The sequence below is a fragment of the Puma concolor genome, chromosome E1 (genome assembly GCF_028749965.1).
Source record: "Puma concolor isolate L17-30 chromosome E1, mPumCon1.1.hap2, whole genome shotgun sequence".
NCBI classification, from domain to species: domain Eukaryota; kingdom Metazoa; phylum Chordata; class Mammalia; order Carnivora; family Felidae; genus Puma; species Puma concolor.
Genome location: NC_141680.1, coordinates 8,291,562 through 8,312,232, shown reverse-complemented (window position 1 = coordinate 8,312,232; position 20,671 = coordinate 8,291,562). Strand labels below are relative to the sequence as shown.

Here is a 20,671-nt window from a genome sequence, read left to right as displayed (position 1 = left end):
TGTGGTTTGACAGCGTCTGGGGAAAAACCAAGAGCGGCCCGCCAAGCGTCCACGGCCATTGCTGGACCTGTTTAATTTCCACCTGCCTTCGATGCCTGGGTGGTTAATACCACTGGTTCTACCAGAAGGAGGAAGTGTGCCTGCCGACAGACGCAGAGCTTTGGGGGTAATCACTGGCTGGCCTCTGATTCCCAAGAGAGAACCAACAAGGCCTCTTCTAGACTCCGGTCTTCATTCAAGTCAAACGAGGTGTTCTCGTGGGAACCCGAGCACGTCACCGGAAGGGTCAAGTGGGCATTTCCGGCAGCCAGTGACAAGTGTCCTGTCGCCCGGAGCGTGTTGGGGAGGCGGGGAGAGGCGGGTGTCAGAGACCCCGGCTCCAGCAGAAACAGAGGAGTGAGCCTCCTGTGACACCAGGGTCAGCAATCCTACTGGGCCAGACGGAGCCCGCTTCATGTCTGAAGAGAAAAGCTGATCCCGGGAGCAAGCAAAGCCAATTCCCCTAACAGCCTTCGGGGACGTGTGGTTTTATCCTGGTAATTGATACAGTGGCTTTCCTGAAATAAAAGGAAGTGGGTCCAGCCTGCCCAGAGTCAGAAGTAATATTATGCTAAGAATTGTGCTTTCAAAAAAGCGAATTCAGGGGCGCCCGGGTGGCTCAGTCGGTTAAGCGGCCGACTTCGGCTCAGGTCACGATCTTGTGGTTTTGTGAGTTCGAGCCCCGCGTCGGGCTCCGTGCTGACAGCTCAGAGCCTGGAGCCTGTTTCCGATTCTGTGTCTCCCTCTCTCTGACCCTCCCCTGTTCATGCTCTGTCTCTCCCTGTCTCAAAAATAAATAAAACGTTAAAAAAAAAAATGAATTCAGGGGCCGGATGTGTCCCTTTTCCTTTTCACTCCTAAGCTGTGTTGCAGAATAAGCGGCCTCCCTGTGAAACCCCATTTGGTAGCTCAAGCCCCTCCTCCCGCACGTGCGGCCCCCGGGCCTCCCCCCTGCACTTACAACCGAGTGGCCTGAAGGACCATGAGTGAAAACTGATCAGTCCAGATAGCACGTCCCGGGCTGTCGCTCCAGGAGGCCGCTAACTCCACGCACCGGGCGGGAGGCGTTCCGAGAAAGGACCTGTGGCTGCTTAGTACGTTAGGGGATCGCCAGCGGAAGCAAACACAGGTTTTTAATTTTTACTTAACTTTGAGTCCCATGAGGCCATGCTACGCACATGTGCCTGGTGATGCCCCAAGAGTGCTGCAGCGTGGACATGACTTCCCGAAGATACCCCGTTAAAGAACATGCTTCACGCACCTGGGGAATGCTGATGAGCATTCCTTAGGAAAGGTGGTCAAGGTCAGAGGCTGTAGCAGGTGTGAAGAAACGAGGTGCCCCAGGAGTCCAGGTGAGCGAGTGACATCCTGGCCTGGGGAAAGGGGGTGGTCACCGGAGCTTGAAATCCACGTTCCACACCGGGACATACGGCACTGGGCTTTGGGGAGCTGGTGGGGTCACCTGAGAACAGGGTGCCTTCAGGGCGGTGGGGGACATGAAGGGAAGTTCTCACATGGAAGATCCCTGGAGAGAAGACTGGGTCTGAGCGTTGACAAGCTGTGACTTCATTTGCTGCTCAGATAGATGGTGCACTGGCCACTGACCTTTTCCGAGCAGGAGAACGACAGGTCTGGGAGCCCTGGAGGATGATGTCTGTGGTGCTGGTTTCGTAGGAAGAAGGGAGAGGCTGGGTGTTTCCAAGCTGAAGGTAGGGGAAGGGCGGGCGGGTCATGGCCCTTCTTCTTTTATTAGTAATAAGCATGCTCATTTTTGTTTTGGGTGTACAGGTATAAAAAATCCAACGCACTTCCTTCCACCACCTTGGGACAGAAATACCGATCGCCCTCCAACCCCTGCTCGCTCATAAAAGCGAGTCGAGTGTTAGCAATTCTGCCAGGCCCCGTGTCAACTCGGTACAAGGCGATCAAATACACGACATCACGCCCACTGCTGTTCTCGCCTACTGGTTTATTGCAGCAGGAGAGAATGGAGGCATTTTACAAACCCGAGGGCTGCAACAGGGTGTAGACGTTCTTTGCAGACATTCCTATGCCACGTTCCCCACAGGAAAGGACCCGGATACAGCCGGGAGGTAATACCGCACAGAAGTAGAAACGGGGGTCACGTGTTCTCGGCAGTCGCTTTAGACAATTTTGAGAACGGGCAGGCTGCAGTGACCGTTTAAATGTCGCCTTAAATACTCCCCACAATGAATCCCAGCAGTGCCCCCACAGACTGAGCAAGGAAAACACCCCGTTAAGCATCGAGACCTTCAGGCAAGTGGGATTCGACAGCGGACAAGGACCGTATGTAAAGGACGGACGGATGGAAGGGACCACACGTGCCTGGCTCCAGGTTAGCTCGCACAACTCCCAGGACGGACGCATCCCCGCCCAGAGTCGGACCCGAGCTTCTGGCCACCGGATGTACGGAGGCTGATTTCTGAGTTCAGAAGATCCCGGGAGAGAACGGCGTTTTCCACCGAAGGGACACGAACGTGAGCTCTGTGGCTGGCTAGGCCTACTCACGTTTTTTGTTTGTTTGTTTGTTTGTTTGTCTTCCCTTCTCCATCGGCCTTGAGAAGCCGCGCAGCAAACCGGCGGCTGACGGGGGACACGAGGGGGTCAGAGCCCGCCGGATGGCTGGTACGAAGTCTGGCGCCACCCTTCCAGAAAGAAAACACTTCAGACACCTCCTGTATTTTCAAGTGAACTATATAAAGATGCCTTTGATTCCTTGGAGTTTTTGAAATGCTGATACGTAACGGGGGTGGACCAGGGGCTGGCAGTCCCGTCTGGGGTCCCCTAGGCAACCGTTTGGAATTCTCCCTTGGCGATGGGCCGGCAGCACACCCTTCGGGTTCTATTATTGTTTGGGGGAGTATGCGGTTGAGAATATATGTGAGAAAGCTGGACTCGGGGCCCTGGCTCTTTCACGGGGAGGGCCGGCAGGGCGCACTTCCTCCGACGTGGCCCTCCGGGGACCTGAGGACACAGAAAGTCCAGACCGAGTACTCCTGATCAACGCGTCTGGTCACCAGGGAGCATTCCGACTGGCGGGCCGGGAGTGTGTGTGCGTGTTTGTCTGTGAGTGTGTGCGTGCGTGTGTGTGTGGCTAGAAAAGTAAGACGTGGACCTGTACCTCCCCGCAAAGAAGAAAATCAACGGGGAGGGGGCCGTCGGGGGTTAGAGGAAGAAATCTACAAAGACTCTTAAAGAGAAAAATACTCTCTCTCTATTATTAATCACCTGAGCCAACCCATTTCTCATTTGGGGCGCATCTTGGATGCTACCATTAAAAAAAACGTCGCGTGATCACGGAGCATCAAATCATTTTACAATCTCCTACCAAACCGGGCAATTTCCCTTCTCCGCTTCTAGAATTGACAAAATATTCTGGGCTCACCGCAAAGCACAAAAAAAAAAAAAAAAAAAGAAAAGAAAAAAAAGTGCGTCTCCCTGTACGTTTTTTTGTTTTTGTTTCCCCACGCGCCCACGTGGGGTCAACCCCGAGGCTCCCCCCGGGCACAGGTCGCCCCTGGCGGCCGCTTGCAGGTGAGCATGAGCAGCAGAAACAGGGGCAGGTGCCAGAGGCTGCAGAAGAACAGCTTCCGGGAGCTCTTCCGGTCCGCGTCGACGTAGAACCGGAAGCCGAGGTAGGAAATATACAGGTTGATGGGGAGGGAGATGGCGGGGAAGGTCCACGTGGTGACGTCCAGGACTGGGGCGGCGGCGGACAGTCCGATCAGGGCCAGGCAGTGGCGCAGGGCGACGCGCCGGCACAGGGCCGGGTGGGTGACCGACATCATGCAGTAGCCGCCGCGGGAGTAGTCTTCACGGAGGCCCCAGCTCAGGGCGTTGAAGTGGGGGAACTGCCAGGAGTAGAGGATCCCTCCCAGGAGAAACGCTCCTGTGTGCGGGTTGAGGGGAAAAGGGGAAGCAAGACACGCTGTCATCAGAGGCTTACGAAGGCATCGCTGCCTCTCGCCCGCAAAGCCCTTCTGGCCCCGAGGTGGCCCCTCCGGATGTCACCCGGATCTCAGAGTCTCTGCCCGTCCCTGTTCTCGCCTCCACCTTGTCCAGGCCTGGCATCGGGGGACAAGCCCGGGGGAGGAGGTAACTTCACACTCTCCAAGATTCCCCGCACCCCCCCCCACCCCGCACCCCCACCGCGGGGCACTGGGCATCTGTGGCTCCCATCCACCCAGCGCCCACCGTGCGTCCTAGCATCGCGACAATCAGAGGCCCCCTACACCGGTGGGACCTGTGCGCAGGGGGCTTGGGGGAGGCGGAGGTGGTCTCCTCTACGAGGCCCCTCGCCAGGGTGCCTGGCGGCTCCCTGCTCGCAATGACGGTGCTGAACGTAGCCCCAGCGCCCCCCCCCCCCCCCCCCCCCCGCGCTGAGCATCCTGGCTTTTGTCCCTGTCCTGGCTGAGTCACTGAGCACAGCCAGGGCTCCCAGGGCAGTGTCTGGCACATTCCACAGGCCGGCGCCATGTGACAGGCAGGAGGTACGAAGACAGCATGTGTCAAATAGATGGAGTGACATAAAGGAACACGGTCCCCTGAGCAGAACGGGAGCCTGTGTGTGGCTCGGCAGCTTTTCAACGAGGACGTATTAGTATCGCGAGCACCGTTTAGCCCTTTTGTCTGGAACAGGGCCTCCCCTCCCCCACAGCGGTGGGATGAAGGTCGCCGCTCACCGGGCACCTATGGGGAGCCTTTCACACAGTTTACCTCATTTAATCCTGACATAGGATGTTAGGTAGGGTTCATGCCCCTTAGCGAACCATCACAGATCAGATGATGTTAGGTTCTACAAAAGGAGGTGACAGGAGGAAACAGAACGAGCCCGTGTGCTGTGAAGACAGCCCCCACGAGTCAGGCAGCCCACTCCCGAGCAGGCGACTCACTGTTCACTTACTCCCGCAGAAAGTGCTAACTGAGCGCCTACTAAGTGGCGAGCACCGTGCCGGGCGCTGGGGAGCACAAATCCACCCCTCCGGAAGGCGGCTCGCCATCGAGGCATTCATCAAGAGCCACACTGCTGAGTCTGCGTCGGCACCCCACTGCCGTGCGGAAGTCCGTGCGATGAGGACACAGCACGAGACCCAGTGGAGGCAGGCAGAGAAGGCCTCTCAGAGGAGGGGGTGTCTGGGCTGAGTTCTGCGGGACAGGTGACCTAGTCCCGTGAGGGCTGGCGGAGGAAGAGGTGGTCACGAAGGGGCCGGAAGGTGCACGGTGTAGAGGAAGTATTACAAGGAGATGAGAACACGCGTTAGGATTCACGGAGCTGTCTATCGAAAGGAAAAGAGGTCAGCTGGACTGTACGATAATGGAAAAAACGTATCAAAATCAGAAAAGGGAAGCCAGTGTGGCTGGAGGGACAGGCAGGGCGCGCCACCCCCAACTCGGCGGGGTGTGCCTTCCAAGCACTGGCTTGATCCCCAAAGCAACAGAAAGCCATGGAGACAGGGGAACACGTTTCAGCGTGTGTGTGTGTGTGTGTGTGTGTGTGTGTGTGTGTGTGTGAGCACCTGTGCGTGTGCGGGGGGGCGTGAGGAAAGGGCATCAGTGTCACTTGGCCAATTTGAGAGAGAACACGCTGGCAGGGCCCAGAGCAGGCACGGAAGGTTCCATCAGGGGCTGAGGAAATGAGAGGGGACGGGTCTTGGGGTCAAGGTGGTGACAGTGGGAGGAAAGAGGGACTTGAGAGGGATTTAGGAGGCCAAGTGGCAGGGAGTGAGTGTAGAGTAAATAAGGAGGGGAAGGAGAGGGCACCCCCTTGGTCTAGGGGCCCACGGAGATGCCAGCCATTCTATGAGATGGAAACCGGGGAAGGCTCAGAGAACAGCGCAGGAGCGTGACCTGGGATGTGTTCACCCTGACACGCTTCTGGGACACCCAGATGGCAACCAGGCCGTCGTGAAGAGGGGCCTGAGCTAGGATACGTCTCTGGGAGCTACTCACACCTGCGTCTACCACTGGCTCAACCCCGGCGTGCAGTCATTCGTCGTTTCTGCTTCCTGCTTGAATGCAAAATTCCTTAAGGGAATGGCCATTTGCCTTTTCCGTCGCCTCTCGGGAGCAGAATACAGAAAGCGCTCGATGCCGCTGCAGTGGAGGGTCCCCAGAGGCATCAGTGGGAGCCCACGTGTGCAAAGAAAGGCTTTCCTAAAAGTCACCCGGGATCGGTGTGTTTCAGCACCGATTCGTGAGCCCACGGGGCAAACCACCCTCGGTGCCCTGTTCCTGACACCGAAGTGCTCCCCTGGGCGTCCCCCGCTGAGAGAGCTGAGGGCTCGCTCACCCACTCACTGTGTCACCTGCCCTGGCCGGCAGCATCCCGCACAGAGAGGCTGAAATTCTGTCACCACAGTCCTATTTCAGGTAATGAGGATCTACTGAGCGCACTCCACCTGCCCCCCATCTGTGGGAATGTTCCGAGAAGGAGAGGGTGGATACTACCGCTGAAACACAACCCAGCAGGAGAGAAGGCGGTTTAAATAATTCAGAATCATTCAGAAACCCAGGCTGGGGCTCTAAGGTCCTGAAGGGCCCCTGGTGTGCACATGCCAAAGAGGATCAGAAGGAATGAGCCCTTCTTTTAATCTCTTATCTGTATTCCTCAACAGCGTGGGCTGCAGAGGGACAAAGGCGGCGGGCTTTCCCGTCCCCTAAAAGACAGAGTGGTGATTTTTTTTTTTTTTTTTTTTTTTTTACTCCTATTGTTCTGAGCAGAAACTCGCCCATTTCTGCATTGAGTGTTAGGGGGCAGTTGCAGCATCTCGAGTAGAGCTTGTGCGGGTGCAGACCGCGGGGCAAGGGGGCCTGCTCTCGGACCCAGTCACAGTTCCTCGTGGGCTCCGTCAGTCAGTCAGTTCCCCTCCGACCTTCAAATATAAGGAAGCAACGGAGACTTGATGGGAGCGTCCCCATTTCAGCTGCCAAATCCCTCAAATCCCCTTTAACCTTCTCTACAAATAACATGATACATATATGGCAGTTCAGGTAAACACGCTCCCATTTGCACGCTAACAATGGAAGCGGCCACTACGCGTGGAATCCACTCACTTGGTGACCAGATGGCGGGCGTCCACCGCAGGCCAGGCGCCACTCTAGATGCAAGGCCGAGCCCTGCTCCAAGTCTGGAGGGAGGGGCAGACATAAACCCGTGTGACAGTGATGGGCGCTATTCAGAGAACGGGGGACACGCTGGGGGCAACTGGGCACTGACGGCTCAGGGACGGCCTTCCCAAAAGCGACATCCGCGGCAAGGCCCAACTAAGTGGAAGGTGCACTGCATCGGGTCCTGCGAAGGGTCGCTTTGGGTAGGTTTCTGGCACGGTGTGGAGGCCGCGGCCAGAGGCAAGGAGCTAAAGCACGGGGCTGGGCCCCGCGGGCACCTGCAGACCGGGTCAGGTGTCATGGGGGGGATGGGGGTGGCAGACACCGATCCTTGTGTCCAGGTGGGGACGCTGGGGCACACACCGGAGAGTGCGCTCATGGTGGATGCGTGAAGCGCTCGACTCTCGGCCATCTGAAGTTTGAGGTGCCTCCAAGCCATTCCAGTTAAATGCTCCGGGGCTGTCACACACCAGGCACTGGGGGGAGGAACTCTGTCTCTCTCTCTCTCTCTCTCTCTCTCTTACGCTCACGACAACCTCTTACAGATGAGAAGATTCGTGAACGTGCCCCACCCAGGGGTCTTCAGCATGACTGGCACCTCCTTTTATTTATTTATGTAAAGTTTTAATTTATTTATTTTGGGGGGTGGAGGGGCAGAGAGGGAGGGAGACAGAGAATTCCAAGCAGGCTCTGAGCGGCCAGCGCAGAGCCAGGCACGGGGCTCGAACCCACCAACTGGGAGATCGCGAACCGGAGCCAACACCGGGAGTCGGACGCCTAACCGACCGGGTCACCCAGGTGCCCCAAGCAGCACCTTCTGTTAGACAGCTGCTGCCCCTACAGGGGACATACAAGGACTGCTAGGGGGTGGCTGCGGGGTGCCAATGTAAAGGCTGACACTGCAGAACAGGCAGTGGGTTTGCTGGAAGAAAAAAGGGCATTTGCTGGTTTCTTAGGGGGTCCCGGGACCTTAAAAAAAATAGTTTGCTTCCATTAGAGACAGATGATATTGGCCTTGCCCGGGAGTATCCCTGGGGAACTGGAAAGGACAGAAGGGAAGGCTGGATGCCTCCTCCGTGTGCTGATGGAAAGGCAGATCATGAAGGGACCAGTAAAGAGGGGGCGCTGGTGGCTCCTCAGGGACTTGGGGACCCTGTGAGGTCCTGGCCATCACGTACGTGGAGTAGCCCACCCCGGCTCAGCCCGGGACGGGGCTCACCCCCAAAGGGTCTGAGCAGATTACAGGCTGCAGTGAGGACAGCTGGGGCCCGGGGGGAAGCGGACAAGGCTGAGACACTGAGAAGGGAAAGCAGCGGTGACGGAGAACGGGGCGGGGGAATCGGGGAAATCCTAGCTGTTCTGTTGAGGAGCTGCCTCAGCCAGGAAACCAGACTGGAAAGGGTTAAGATGATCAGGGCCCCGGTGTGGGCTGCTGCCTCTCTCAAAAGCCCTCTCTTTTTTTGTGTGCCCACTGGAGTATTCTGTTTTGCTCAATATGCATTTTCGGTTATGCTTCTGCTTAAAATAACATAATTAAAAAAATCATTTTCATAAGAGAGTAGCATGCTGCTTTTCTGTGCGAGAGGAAATTGGGTGTGGGTTTGGCTCATGTCACAAATGAAAGAGCTTTAGAAATCACAGCTTAGCCTTAATGGATCATAATCAGAAAACCACCACCCCCACAAGCTTCTACTCCATGGGCTGTGTGCAACTGCCTCTCCTCGTAGGAAAGATGTAAAACAAATTGCTCTCTTCATCAAGATAAGGTGACCCCGGAGCAGGAAGGCTTGGATTAGTTCTGGGGCTGTGGTGGAGCCCACCTTCCTTGTGGGGTAAACACAGGAGCGCTCCGCTTACTGACTCAAAGGCCTCACCTCAGTGCCACCCACCCCCAGAGCCATCTGTTTGTTCTGGGCCTATCTTCTGGGACACCGGAAATCTGCAGCGGGCCCGCTGCGGGACAGGCGTGGTCCGTTCTCCGGGCCCCTCTTCCGGAGTCTGGCCGCGGAGGGGGACGGCACAAAGGGGGAGTGCTGCCTCTGGAGGTCACCTTAGGTGGAGTGCTTGTGGGCGACGCACAGGAGGAAGGCCCATGTCAGCCTCAGAGAGATCAGGGAAGGCTTCCTGGAAGAAGTGAGTTGCAAACTGGGATCAGAGGACGGTCTCTGAGTTCCGATCCACTCACACAAGCCACGCCTTTTCTGCTTCTTTCACATGTGTTTTCTCAGTTTCCTGCCCCACTCTGTAGAGTCTTTGAAGCAAATATTTGTTGGTCTATGAATGCATAAAACACTGAAAATCTAGGATGTAGGTGGTGTATCTGTGGGTATGGTTCTCTGGAGGGCAGCAACCTCCTGGGATCATGACACCACAATCCCAGCTCAAAGGCAACTCGACAGAATGTCCAGGTGTCCAGGACATTACTTATTTTCCTCCATATACAGAAAATGGGAGAACGGCACATACATCGGGCAGGCCGTGTACGTGTGCAAAGGGCCGGACAGAAGCCTTATCTCGTGGCACCCTGCTCTGACTGGGGGGGCATATTAATATACTAATAGCAGGTGGGGCAAGGCTAACTAATGTCTTCCTAGTGGCCCTTTGCAAATACAGCAAAACCTTGGTTTGCAAGCCTAATTCGTTCCGGAAACATGCTTGTAATCCAAAACACTCGTGTATCAAAGCGGATTTCAAAACCACTGGCTCTGTTTGTGATCACGTGACATTCGGCGTCATGAACCACTCGCATTGCAAGGCATCAATCACTCTTTGATTAAGTTAAAACTTATTGGAAATGTTTGCTCGTCCCGTAGAACGCTCGCAGAACAAGCTACTCGCGACCCAAGGTTTTGCTGCACATGCATTTTAAAACCCTCTCAAAACACCTGCATACCAACTGAGGGGGACCTCACTCATTGTCCCCTCTGCTCGGGCTCGAGAAACAGCCTTGTCCACGGCACACGTCCATCATTTTGTTGGCAAACAAAGCCAAGACGATCACGGCCGAATGGTTTCCCAAGAGGTAGGAGACAAAAATCTTCAAGTTGGAGCTCTGAGTCCCTGAACGTGCTCTTCGGAAACAAAATTCCTTTTGGGATAGAGTTCAATGGTTTCAGCTTGCTTTCTGGGCTGCCCGGTGGGCCCACATTCATCCCCTTCCCACCTCCACCCACACCCATTCACTGTCATTCACCGCCCAGCCAGGGCCTCGAAAAGGACAAAGAAACAGCTCCTGTGAACCCCAGTGCTAGGTTTGGGAGGTCTTCCTTCCTCGGTACAACAGGCTCCCTCTCACCTTGGCCCTTGGCGGGCGGTCTGTTCCACGACTGGTTGTGTTTGTGCTTTCAGGGTTACATGGTGATGTAAACTGGGGGCGAGCTAGGGGGAGGAGAGCCAAACCCAAAGCTTCATGGGCACAGATTCCGAAGCCTTTCTTTTGAGGGCTGACACAAAGGGGCCTGTGAAACAGGTCGGCTTCCACAGTGTAAGCCACTGTGCACCCACCGGGCACCGTGTCAACCAGAGGCTGCCCTTCCAAAGCCATTTTGTTCATCTCCTTCAGGAAGGCACTGGCCCTGCCCCCGAACAGCCGTGACCGTGATCAACTGGTCAACCCAGCACAGCTGATCTTGAGACTCGACTTCCCTGGCTGTACCAATTGGCTGGCCTCCAATTAGACCGTCTGTCTTGGGTCTAACGTATTAGACCCAATGTATTTCTAGTACATTCTTTCTCAGCCTTTTGCGTTTTCTGTCTTTGAAGAGAATAGGACTCTGATATTGTTTGGTTTGCTAATATTCCCATGAAGACGTTCCTTGTTCACCCTGTCTTTAAAAATATCATTTGTCGGGGCGCCTGGGGGGCTCAGTCGGTTAAGCGTCCGACTTCAGCTCAGGTCACGATCTCGCAGTTCGCGAGTTCGAGCCCCAAGTCGGGCTCTGTGCTGTTGGCGCGGAGCCTGGAGCCTGCTTCGGATTCTGTGTCTCCCTCTCTCTCTACCCCTCTCTCACTCACGCTCTGTCTCTCTCTCTTTCTCTCCCCCTCTCAGAAATAAATAAACAATAAAAAAAATTAAAAATATCATTTGTCTTGGGGCGCCTGAGTGGCTCAGTCAGTTGAGCATCCGACTTCTGACTTCTACTTGGGTCATGATCTCCCACTTCGTGAGTTTAAGCCCAGCATCTGGCTCTGCACTGACAGTGTGGAGCCTGCTTGGAATTCTCTTTCCCTCTCTCTCTCTCTCTCTCTCTGCCCCTCCCCTCCCCCCCTCCCTCTCTCTCTCTCTCAGAATAAATAGAAATAAACTTAAAAAAATAAACTTAAAAAAAAATCATTTGTTAATGCGACCTCTGAGACTAGTTATGGAAAAACCTCACACCAGATGAACACAGACACTCATTTTCAAGTTTGATTTCAGACCAGGACGTTCCAGGACATCTCTTGAAGTGTTTGGGTTCGGCAGTGCCAGGTACTTAATACGCCCTCAATAAATATTTGTTGAATGAGTGAGGGAATAAATTCCCCCCTTTCCTAGTCTATTTTCTCATCCTGGAATAAAGGAGGTACGTAAAGTGAAACAGTATTTAACATTTTGTAGTTTACCAGCTGAGGCTAAAAAAAAAAAAAAAACCGCAATCTCTTTTCTTTTTGTTACTAAAACCATCCATCTGCCAAATGTCACCTCCTGATAAGAGCCTCGGGCTGAGTCCTCATTTGTAACTGAATGTTGCCTGACATAATTAATGTTTACCACACAACAACATTTGAATTACAAACCAAAGGCAATTTACACATCAACTCTATGCAGAGCAGAGCAGAGCAGAGTGGGTCACCCTGGCCCGGTCCACCGAAGTCCCGAAGTCCCAAAGTCCCAAGACCTGGGATTTAGTCACATTTGGGAAAACAGAATCTGAGCCTTTCTAAGAAATGGCGGAGATGGGGAGGGAGAGGTGGCTTTGGCAAGGAGGAGGGGAAGGTACTTTAGAGGGCTGGAAGATAAACTAAGTCGTCCCTGGAGGTAAACACAGTGGAGGGGCCTAATGCGTGTGGCTCCAGGCCCGCTGGGAGGGGGCTGTCTGCTGAGGGCACTTATCTGCAGCGCCATCTCCGTCCCCCCCGACCACCAAGTGCACCCCTTCGCTGGGGTCCCCCAGCAGGTCACTTCTCTCACTACCTTCCTGCCACACCCGGGGCCAGAAAGCGGCCCTCTCCTTTGGCCTTCCGGAGTTTTTGCGGGTAAGCATTTTTAATGCGTTTTAATAGCAGTTAAGGTAAAAAAAAAAAAAAACAAAAAAAAAAACATGAATAAGAAAAGGCAAAGTAATTAGGTAGGGAGACAAGGCCTAACCCCAAATCTCAGAGGGGACACGGTCGCAGGTAAAACCCCATTACGATGCCGACCTTTGCTGAGATCAACAGGGCTTTCGAAGCTAGCAGTTTCCAGCTGGAAACGTCTCAGCCATGAAACAGCAAATATCAAGAACTAACACTGCTTTAGCGTTCCCCATTTCCACACACTGATCTGTCCAATTCCCCCGTCACCCCGCGTCCCGCTACGCCTCGCCAGGTGCTGGGTTAGCCAAGGGGCAGGCCAGACCCACACGCTTTGCACCCACAACACCACCGGGGCATCCGAAACGACGAGAAAAATTCCGTTTTCTGGGATAAAAACAACAACAACAACAACAAGAAAGAGGTTGTGGGGGGGCGGGGGGGGGAACCAGAATCCCATGTGATGTCCTCAGGTTTATTTCAGCTCTTTGGTCTTGGCTGGAGGAGGGACGGCAGGTTGATCTCTTGGGCGCTCAGGCCCTCTGGAGGTCTTAATTGGCCCCGTAGCCACTACAGGAACCACAAAAAGATGTAGACGCTGGGAAGGGGGGAAAGGACTTTGGAACACTGACATGTCCTCAGTCCACGAGCGGAGCCGTCTGGGATGCGAATCGTGTTTTGCGCAACAGCTCATTTTATCTTTCTTCTCAACTAGACAGGTCCTGAGGCCGTAGAAATTCCCACCTCCCCTCCCCCTTCCGGGGCCTGCCTGCCTCCTTCTGGGGCCCAGGAAGGGGCCTCTAGGGAGGTTCACGTGGTCAGGGGGACTGAGGGACCCCGATGTTCGTGCTGGGTCTTCGAGGTCCTGCCGGAGGAGCCGGGGAAAGGACCAAGGAACGGAATCCGTCCAGTGGACTCTGCCTCCCTGCAAACACGGCCCCGGCATCCACACCCCCCGGCAGGCTGGCAGGTGTCACAACATGTCACAAGGAGGATGACCGGCTTGAGGCTTCACTAGATACTTGCAGGGTGAAATGTGACTAGGGAAGGGTGGAGGCCAGGCTTGGGACAGTAGAGCCCCCCACCAGAGAGGCGCAGGGGTGGGGGGACGGAAGGGCACGCAAGCTTGGGAGGAGGACGGGCGGGCTCGGCAATGCACTGCCTTCCAGCACCACGGGAGAACGCACCTGCGGCACGGGCAAATAATCCTGAACTTGGGGCCCTTGCCCCTCTCCTGCTAAACCTACAAGGGCCTTGACTGCCTTTCAATACAGTCCCCGTCAGGCAGCTCATCTCAGATCACGGCCCCCGCCCCACGCTGTCCTGCTTCAGCTCCCGTGCCTACAAATTCCTGTGCACGTTCTTCCCTCTCCTCGAAAAGCCCTTCCCCCTTTGAGAGAGCGGTCTCGTCCTCACTCAGAAGGTCCTCTGCTCCAAAGCCCTCTTGGGCCCGTCTGGGGAGGTTAGGAGAACGCACAGCCCTCTGAAGACCTCTTTCTTGCTCAAGCTCTGACAGCTCAGTCAGTTATTTGACACCTGCCCGCCTCTCCCTGAAGATGCTGAGACACGCTTTCCGTGAAGACGGGGCCTGGGTTTTAGGGATTTTTGTATCCCTCGGTGCCCAGCGCACAGTAGGTCCTCACAAGACACCTGCCCCAGGAAGAAAGCCAATCAGCGGAGTGGGTGGTCTCCCAGACCCTCTTACATCTTCCTCCCCTCCGGCCTCCCCTTCCTTCCTGTCCCTGCGGTTCAGTGGAGTACATCAAAGACTTCTCCATCCATACACTTCTCCAACACGATCTCTCTTTGGAGGTCCAAAGACAAAATGATTTGGAGATACTGCAGGAGGGAAACGTTTGGGGCCACTTTTCTCCCAGCAGGGCTGTTTCAAGCAAACGTGTCCCCTAAGAGAAGAACCCGGATGGGAGACACAACCTCCGCGGGTGATACGGACGACACCCTGAGTGCAGCTCCAATAATGCCATCTGCCCCCACCCTTTGCCCATGTCCCTAGGAATTTCCGAGGTATTCTGACAGCCAGGGCTCGCTCTCTGGTTCTGTCTTTTCAGACTAGTGGCTCAGAAAGCAGTCCCTGGAGCAGGGGCACTGGCATCACTAGGCAGCGTGTTAGAAGTGCAAATTCTCAGGCCCTACACCAGACCTACTGAACCAGAAACTATAGGTGCAGGGCCCAGGAATCTGGGTTCTATTTAGCGAGCCTGCCTGGTGATCCTGATGCACATTCAAATTTGTGTGGCTGTGAGCATTTGAAATAGGGCTACGGGGACTTAAGAACTGAAGGTTTAAATTGATTTAGTTTAAGCTCAAAGTTAAACAGCCACACATGGCTAGTGGGTACTATTCTAGAAGGTGACAAGACTGTATATATAGTCACATTCAACCTAGTGGCTAAAATCCCAGCAATAGAAATGTTGAAACTACATTCTTGCAGACTCTGCCTTATTTCTTTTCTTTTTAATGTTTATTTATTCTTGAGAGAGAGAGACAGAATCTGAAGCAGGATCCAGGCTCCGAGCTATCAGCACAGAGCCCGACGCGGGGGCTTGAACTCACGAGCAGTGAGATCGTGACCTGATGAGCCCAAGTCAGACGCTTAACCCACTGAGCCACCCAGGTGCCCCGTGACTCTGTCTTATTTCTTTGACTACTTCCGGCTAAATTTACCGGCCCTTGCACATGGCTGAGGCCCAATAAATATTTGGCAGTTGACCCAGGGTTAACCTAGTTTTGTCTGTAAAATGGAAGCTACTGATTGATTGACTGATTCATTCATTCATTCATTCATTCGATGTAATCAAAGATTTGCTGTTGATGCCACGTTTGCTCTATCAAATTCATGTTTCAAAACTTTTCTGGAAGCAGTTGAAGGCATCACGCAAAGTAACCTTCTTTCCGTAAATCTGACAAGATGTTAGGTATACGACTGGACCTGTGGGCGAATCAGAATTCTGGGGGCAGTAACCCATGTTGTGGTTGTGTGCCCCACAATGTGTTTTCAGGATTTGAAGAAAAAGAACATAATACAAGGCACCTGCTAGAGGAACTTCTCCTTGTGGTGACACAAATCTGTTTCGGGCTGCACTGCTTTATGCCAGGGGTCCGTTCAGGCAGTGATGGGTCTCTTTGTGCGAGATAAGCATGCATTTTTGCCCTGCAACCTAAAACAAAGTATAGCCTGGCCTTTCGCTCTGTCTCACTAATGAATTTATATACGCGATTAAATGTGGATTACAGAAAGATGTGTTTTAAAAACGTTTTTTTAAAAAAATTTATTTTAAATATGACTATTGGCAGTTCAGCTAAATCCATACTGTCCCTGAACAAATCCAGGCTCCTAGCCGAATGCGCACTCTAAGTGGGAAGACTGTTGCAAAGTTCTTTCTCTCTCTGGCCTCTGGGGATGCAACTCCAGAGAACATTGAGGCCCAAAGTCCTCTGAAGGAAACCGCCTGGGAGTACAACAAAAGCCGCTAGCAAGAATCTGGGTGACCAACAGACGACAGAAGCGACCAAGTTCTGCACTGCCGTGGACTGCCCTGCCCCCATCGACCTCCAGGGGTTATCTGTCCCTGTAGATAGTAATACTTAACCCTGACCGTGGCTCTGTCTGGGATTCCCCAGAGAGAAAAGGTAGTTTTGGGGGCCTTGTTCCTTTTTTTTTTTTTTTTAACTTATTTTAAGTTTATTTATTTATTTTGAGAGAGAGAGGTAAGGAAGGGCAGGGAGAGAGAGGGAGAGAGAGAATCCCAAGCAGACTCCACACTGTTAGCACAGAGCCCGACACGGGGCTCAAACTCATGAACTGTGAGATCATGACCTGAGCTGAAATCAAGAGTCGGACGCTCAACCGACTGAGCCACCCAGGTGCCCCCTGGGGGCCCTGTTCCTTTAGGCTGGGTGTGAGGAACCCATGTAAGATCCTGGCACTCTGGAAGGGTGTGGGGCTGTCTCCTTCAGGCAGGCAGGTGACTTGGAGCACAGTGCTGCAGAGTGGGGGTCTCTTTCAAGGGCCCCAACTCAAATGTCTGGGCGATCACTAGAAAGGTTCGGAGGGGTACAGGAGGGGAGAGGAGAGTGGGGTGAGGGGAGATGGAAGGTTCCAGGCAGGGTCAAGACTGGGGCTCCAGGCAGAACTAGGAGGGGGACTCTGACCAGGAATTTGGTGGTAAGCAGGTGTGTTCTCTAAATATAAACTGCAGGGGCGCCTGGGTGGCGCAGTCGGTTAAGCGTCCGACTTCAGCCAGGTCACGATCTCGCGGTCCGTGAGTTCGAGCCCCGCGCCGGGCTCTGGGCTGATGGCTCGGAGCCTGTTTCCGATTCTGTGTCTCCCTCTCTCTCTGCCCCTCCCCCGTTCATGCTCTGTCTCTCTCTGTCCCAACAATAAAAAAAAAAAAAAAAAAAAACGTTTAAATATAAACTGCAAACGAGGGGGAAAATTCAGACACCATCTAGTCTGGAGATGTCAGACCCATGCTTCCCTCTCTCCCCAGCTACGCTCAAGATGGCCATCCCTAACACCAGACCCAAGGCCAGGCACTCTGTCCACCAAGCCCAGAGGCAAGCTCACTGTGGGCAGAACAACAGCCAGGTAACAATTACGAATTGTTCAGAGTTGCCAGACCAATAAAAATCTCATGATTTTTGAGATTATTTTCTTGATCTGCATGAATCCATCTACTGTACAAATGAGGAATACTTAGCAAGAACTCACTTAATCCTCACAACAGCTCCGTGAGAAGGGACCACGGGGGAGATTGAGGAGACGGTAGCATAAAGAAGTCTAGAACGTTCATGTCAAGTCTAGAACTAGCCACCTGGGTAGTTCAGTCAGTTAAGCATCCAACTTCGGCTCAGGTCACGATCTCACGGTTTGTGGGTTCGAGCCCCACGTCGGGTTCTGTGCTGACAGCTCGGAGCCTGGAGCTTGCTTCCGATTCCGTGTCTCCCTCTCTCTCTATGTCCCTCCCCAGCTAGTACTGTCTCTCTCTCTCTCTCTCAAAAATAAACATTAAAAAAGTCTAGAACGTTCCAAAGGGCACCCCTGCTCTGGAGCACTCACTCCTCACCACTGTGCTGCCATCCCTCCCACACGGATGAGATTCCGGTCTGGGGTGTATCACTGAGCAAATGAGCAGGAACGTTCTAGAATATCTTATGTGTAGACGCGTGGAACGCCAACATTTACAGGATATTAAAACTGTGCTAAGAGACAATCACGCTAAAGGTGTAACCGCCTTTGTAAGCTTGCCAAGTCAGAGTGTAAGGGCTTTTATGAAAAGTTTCAGAAATGTGGCTTACAGGGCAAACGTTTATGGTCAACTGCCTTTTGATCTCTCATGTGAAAAATATGTACTTACGTCTCTTGCAGGAAACCTCACCACTTCCTTCCTAAGTGTTGGTCAGAAACACTAATTACCTGGCTAATTAGACTGTGAAACTTCCCTTCCAGATGGTAAAAAGGAGCTATTTTCACCCCACAAATTTCGTTGTGACATGCCACCAAAAAAAAAAAAAAGTAGATGGATTTCAATGGTTTTATTGTAGACACTGTGAAGGACTTAAGCAAATCATATAAAAGTAAATGAGAAACTGATGAAAAGGGTCTGCTCCTTCACAAAGGGGTGGGGTGGGGGGGGGGGGGCGGGAATCACCTGGTTCTGTGGGGAAAAGCTCACGCCCGGGCAGGGAGCGTCCGGATGGGCGGGAGAGCCCGGAGACCGAGTCCTGGACACTGCTCCACGATGCGGGACGTCCCCCAGGACTGATCAGCCCTAATGGGGCTCGTGACTTTTAGGTGCCTGCTTTCCACTCTACCCGTTGTCATAGCACTGCTTGTTTTTGTGGGTTTTTTTTTTTTTTTTCCCCTAGGCGTTCCCTGCCCGGCCCGGGAAAGCACACGTGCCCCTCGAAAGCCCGATGACAAGGTCTCCCTTCCGCCCTGCGTTCACGCGACCGCAGGAGTGAGCTGCAGTTCCGGGAAGGACACGCCTCGGACCGGCAGGTGCCGAGGTCTGCGCACAAGAGCCACACACCGAGGGCCGGGCCCTGGCGCCCCCCCCGCCACGAGCCCGTGGGCCGAAGCCGAGACCCCCGCAACCCGGCACGCGAGATACTCACCGGCGTCCAGGCTGCCGGTCGCTGCCGTCCAGCCCATGACAGGCGGGATGGCCCCGACGACGGCTCCGACCCACGTGTTGGCGATGCTGATCTTCTTCAGCGGCGTATAGCAACAGGTGTACAGGAAGATGTTGAAGACCCCCAGGGCTCCCGTGAGGGGGTTCACCCCCCAGGTCAGGAGGGCGACGCCTGGAAGGGCACAGCACGTGGCAAAGGACACAGCTAGCAACGGGCTGAAAAAGAGCAGCGGCACAGAGCAGTCACTTTCCAGTCCGGCGGGCCGCGCTGCCCGCACTCGGCGTGGACCACCCACCTACGTGGCGCGGCGACCTGGGAGGCAGGCTGCTGCGCCTTCTTCCCGATTACGGGGCACCGGAACCCGAAAGGCGGGAGTTCTGGCTGCCTCCTCTGACATCTGCCGGCCGGGGCTGAAGTTCGAGTCCAGGTGAGAGCGCCCTGGATTCGTTCTGTCCCTTCCCGGCCGTGGGAGGCGGGCGTGTCCCTCTGCTCACCTGCACGGCCGGGACGGTTCTCTGCTCTCGCTCACAGGCTGGAGTGAGGGCCGAGGCAGATACTGCCTGCTTGGCACAGGGTTCTGCTTTGCAGTTAGTGCCAAGTAGGTGACGGCCATAGAGAAACCACCCGGAACGCGGTACCGGTAATGTTTGGGCAAAAGCTGGCATCTCAACCCTGCCCGTGTATTTATAGTTTAAACACATTACCCCATTAGCAGTAACGGATAATGACAGTATGTCTGAATGTATCTATCTGTGATAAATTACAGGCTTGGCAAGGGACCGGCTTGGGGCCCACGGCCACACACCAGGGGGCTGCCCCACACGGATAGCTCAGTTTCGGTGCCACAGCTGGTTTCAGAGCCACGGCATCTCCGGAGGACCCTCACCATGTTGGCAGGTGCAGTGAACAGGGTCAAATACAACTCTCCACCAGCCGGGACAATCCTACGCCTGATTCTCATCAGAGCCCACTTTTTTTTTTTTTTTTTAAGTTTATTTATTTATTTTGAGAGAGACAGAGACAGCATGGGTTGGGGAGGGAAGGAGAGAGAAATCCCAAGCAGGCTCCACGCTGTCAGCGCAGAGCCTGATGCAGGGGCTCAAACTCACGAACCGTGAGATCATGACCTGAGCCGAAGTCAGACACTTAACCGACTGAGCCACCCAGGTGCCCCATGCCAGAGCCCACTTTCTAAGGTGGACTTTACATGGGATCTTGTGAGAGAGACAGGGAGAGAGAGAGAGAGAGAGAGAGAGAGAGAGAGAGAGAGAGAGAGAATCTCAAGCAGACTCTCCACTGTGAGCCCGGAGCCTGATGCAGGGCTCGATCTCATGAACCATGAGACATGACCTGAGCCAAAATCAAGAGTCAGACGCTTAACCGACTAAGCCACCCAGGCGCCCCTATATTTCAATGTATGTTAATAATTTCCCTGTGCTGTTCAGAATTCTTTTGTAACGTCATCATTAATAGGTACATAGTGGTCTATTCTGTGGATTCAACATAATTAATTCAGTCAATATAGCCTTTCTGGACATTTTGTATCTTTCCTTTTAAATTAGAAGTAACGGCATATATATCTTGCAGACAGACTGCTGTTCATAGTTCTGACTAGGATGCATCCTGAGGATAAATTCCCAGACCTGAGACTGCAAGGCCAGCTGACATGCACGTTTGTAGGGATTTGACTTGTACCACTAGTCTACGCCCCAGAGGGTTTAGGCTCTTTTACACTCCTATCAGCAGTACATGAGAAAGCCTATTATTTCTAGAACCTGTATCAACACTGGGTATGGCATTAAACACAAACCAAAAATTAACAACGTAAAAACATGTTTATTGAGATAGCATTATCCCCATTTCACAGAAGAGAAACTGAGGCTCAGATGGCCCCTGAACAATGAGAGGAACGGGGTGCCGACCGCGATGCACAGTTGAAACATCCACGTGTGACTTCTGACTCGCCCAAAACTTAACTACTGATACAACCACGAGAGATCCCTTTTTACCAAGATACGCAATTTACTGCAGAGACAAACTGCTTATGCAGAGATGATTAGCATCACACATGGCATTT

General features: G+C 53.7%; 1 protein-coding gene across 1 annotated transcript in view; it reads right to left on the bottom strand.

Moving 5' to 3' along the window:
- Nucleotides 1–1,988: 1,988 nt before the first annotated feature.
- COX10 (cytochrome c oxidase assembly factor heme A:farnesyltransferase COX10) overlaps nt 1,989–20,671 on the bottom strand; it is a 140,556-nt gene continuing 121,873 nt past the window's right edge. The window contains exons 6-7 of the mRNA XM_086686070.1: nt 18,577–18,809; nt 1,989–3,949 (exon numbers count right to left, since the gene is read on the bottom strand). Of these exons, the coding sequence (XP_086542196.1) occupies nt 3,543–3,949; nt 18,577–18,809 (640 nt within the window). The 3' untranslated portion in view covers nt 1,989–3,542. The remainder of the gene's footprint in view (nt 3,950–18,576; nt 18,810–20,671) is intronic.